Source organism: Gregarina niphandrodes (assembly GCF_000223845.1).
Source record: "Gregarina niphandrodes unplaced genomic scaffold scaffold00040, whole genome shotgun sequence".
Taxonomy (NCBI): domain Eukaryota; phylum Apicomplexa; class Conoidasida; order Eugregarinorida; family Gregarinidae; genus Gregarina; species Gregarina niphandrodes.
The window spans coordinates 35,457-37,254 of record NW_011646043.1 but is presented as its reverse complement, the minus strand read 5'-3'; the positions used below and the strand labels follow the sequence as shown (position 1 = coordinate 37,254).

At 60.6% G+C, this 1,798-nt stretch overlaps 1 protein-coding gene across 1 annotated transcript; it reads left to right on the top strand.

Annotated features, from left to right (window-relative positions):
* Positions 1 to 979: 979 nt before the first annotated feature.
* Positions 980 to 1,792, top strand: GNI_144930 (hypothetical protein; the record flags this gene model as incomplete). Its single annotated transcript, XM_011135839.1, has 1 exon — positions 980 to 1,792. A coding segment is annotated over one exon (813 nt), but the record flags the coding sequence as incomplete, so codon positions are not given.
* Positions 1,793 to 1,798: the final 6 nt, after the last annotated feature.

Sequence of the window (1,798 nt, the reverse complement as noted above, 5' to 3'; positions counted from 1 at the left end):
TCTCGAGCACACCTGTATGACGTTGCCATTTATCTCTTGCTTCAGGGAGTGGTAAACGCGGGAGAAAGTCCGCACACTCCTTTGCCCGTCGGCCTGGCGGAGCGCGTGGAGAGCTGCTGGGAGGGTTTAAAAAAAGAATGCGGTGTAATTGCGGTGAATCCAGTGCTGTTCGGGGTGTGGCGGCGTTACTGTCGGCATTCCAGAAGCTGTTGTGTGGGGCGGAATTGCTCGCGTTACCGGACTCGGCGTGGGTGGGACTGGCGGCGATACCGGAAGCGGGACAGACGGAGGCGGGAGAGACCGAAGCGTGGAACCTTCATGTGGCGGAGTTGGGAGCAGTGCGCCAACTGGGCGAGAGGTGCCATGTTACGCCTGCGCAAATCAACAGGGGCGTCGTGAACCACCAAACGGCGGCGTCACTGCAGGAAGCTGCGGGGAGGCTCCAAGAATCAGTGAAAGGCCCCGTACTTAGAGTCTCGGCGGACCAGCTCCACCCCTATTCGCGTCGACGGCTGCACTGGTACGGATTGCGCTGGCACGGACTGCGCCAGACGCCGTTCGAATTCGACCGCGTCCTACGAGGCTTCTTCTCCTCCTGGTTTCCCCACAATCAGGTCCTGGTCGCCGTCCGCCTCTCCCCACCACAACTAACTCACAAGGTGCCCACCGAGTCGGCGCAAGACCAAGACCCAATGACCGCCCGTGGTCAGCCTACCAACACCCGCCAGGGCCCCCAAAACAATGTGGGGCCCCGCATGGCACCGGGAGACGCCCCAGCCAGAAGTGCCCCAGCTTGGAGTTCGGGGATGGTTGGCTGCACTGGTTATTCGCTGCCTGCTGAAGCTTTACCCCGGGTCATGGGAGTTCCCCGGGTCATGGGAGTTCCCCGGGTCATGGGAGTTCCCCGGGTCATGGGATCTCAAGAAAAGACCTTGCCCGGGCCTCCTTCGTTGTAGACTGATTTTCGGAGTAAATTTTTATGCGTGGGTGTGATCGAAGAGCGGGTGCGGTGAGCCTGTTAGGAGCAGCTCTGGCGAGTATGCAGAAAGTGTTGTGTGCCGCGGAGATGCGCGGGTTACCGGACGAGGCGCCAGTCGCATTGTGCCGGCTGGCGGCTGTAAAGATGGGAGCATGTCAACGTGAAGTGTGGTTTGTATACGCGGCTCCATCGTCAATGGGTGTGGTACGCGCTCGCGCTGAGAATGAGTGCACTGCGACATTGTCCGACCTGCGCACTGGCAGTACAACGCGCCATGGCAAACCGAGCGGACCCTCAAACCACACCTACGCCGTCTACGGCAACGAACTAGCTCGCTCTACTGTGCGCCGACTCAGGTGGTATGGCGGGAACGATGTTCTCTACAACCCGGGAACCCCTCGTCAACCTAAGGACGCCTCAACTCTACCTAAGGAACCCCAAGGCCAAGGCCAAGACCAAAACCGCGGCAGGAGCGACTTCGTATATCGCGGACTCATCTCACCCTACTTTCCCGACTCGGACGTCCTCGTCGCACTTCAACCGCGCAGAGGCTCCTGGCGAGTCTGCCAAGGTACCCGTAATGGCAGACACTGCTACACGCTGCGCTGCGACCCCGTACGGCAGAAGGCGGTTGTGGAGAAGGCGGCTGTGGAGAAGGCGGTTGTGGAGAAGGCGGCTGTGGAGAAGGTGGTTGTGAAGAAGGCGGTTGTGAAGAAGGCGGCTGTGAAGAAGGCGGTTGTGAAGAAGGCGGCTGTGGAGAAGGCGGCTGTGGAGAAGGCGGCTGTGGAGAAGGCGGCTGTGGAGAAGGCGGCTGTGGAG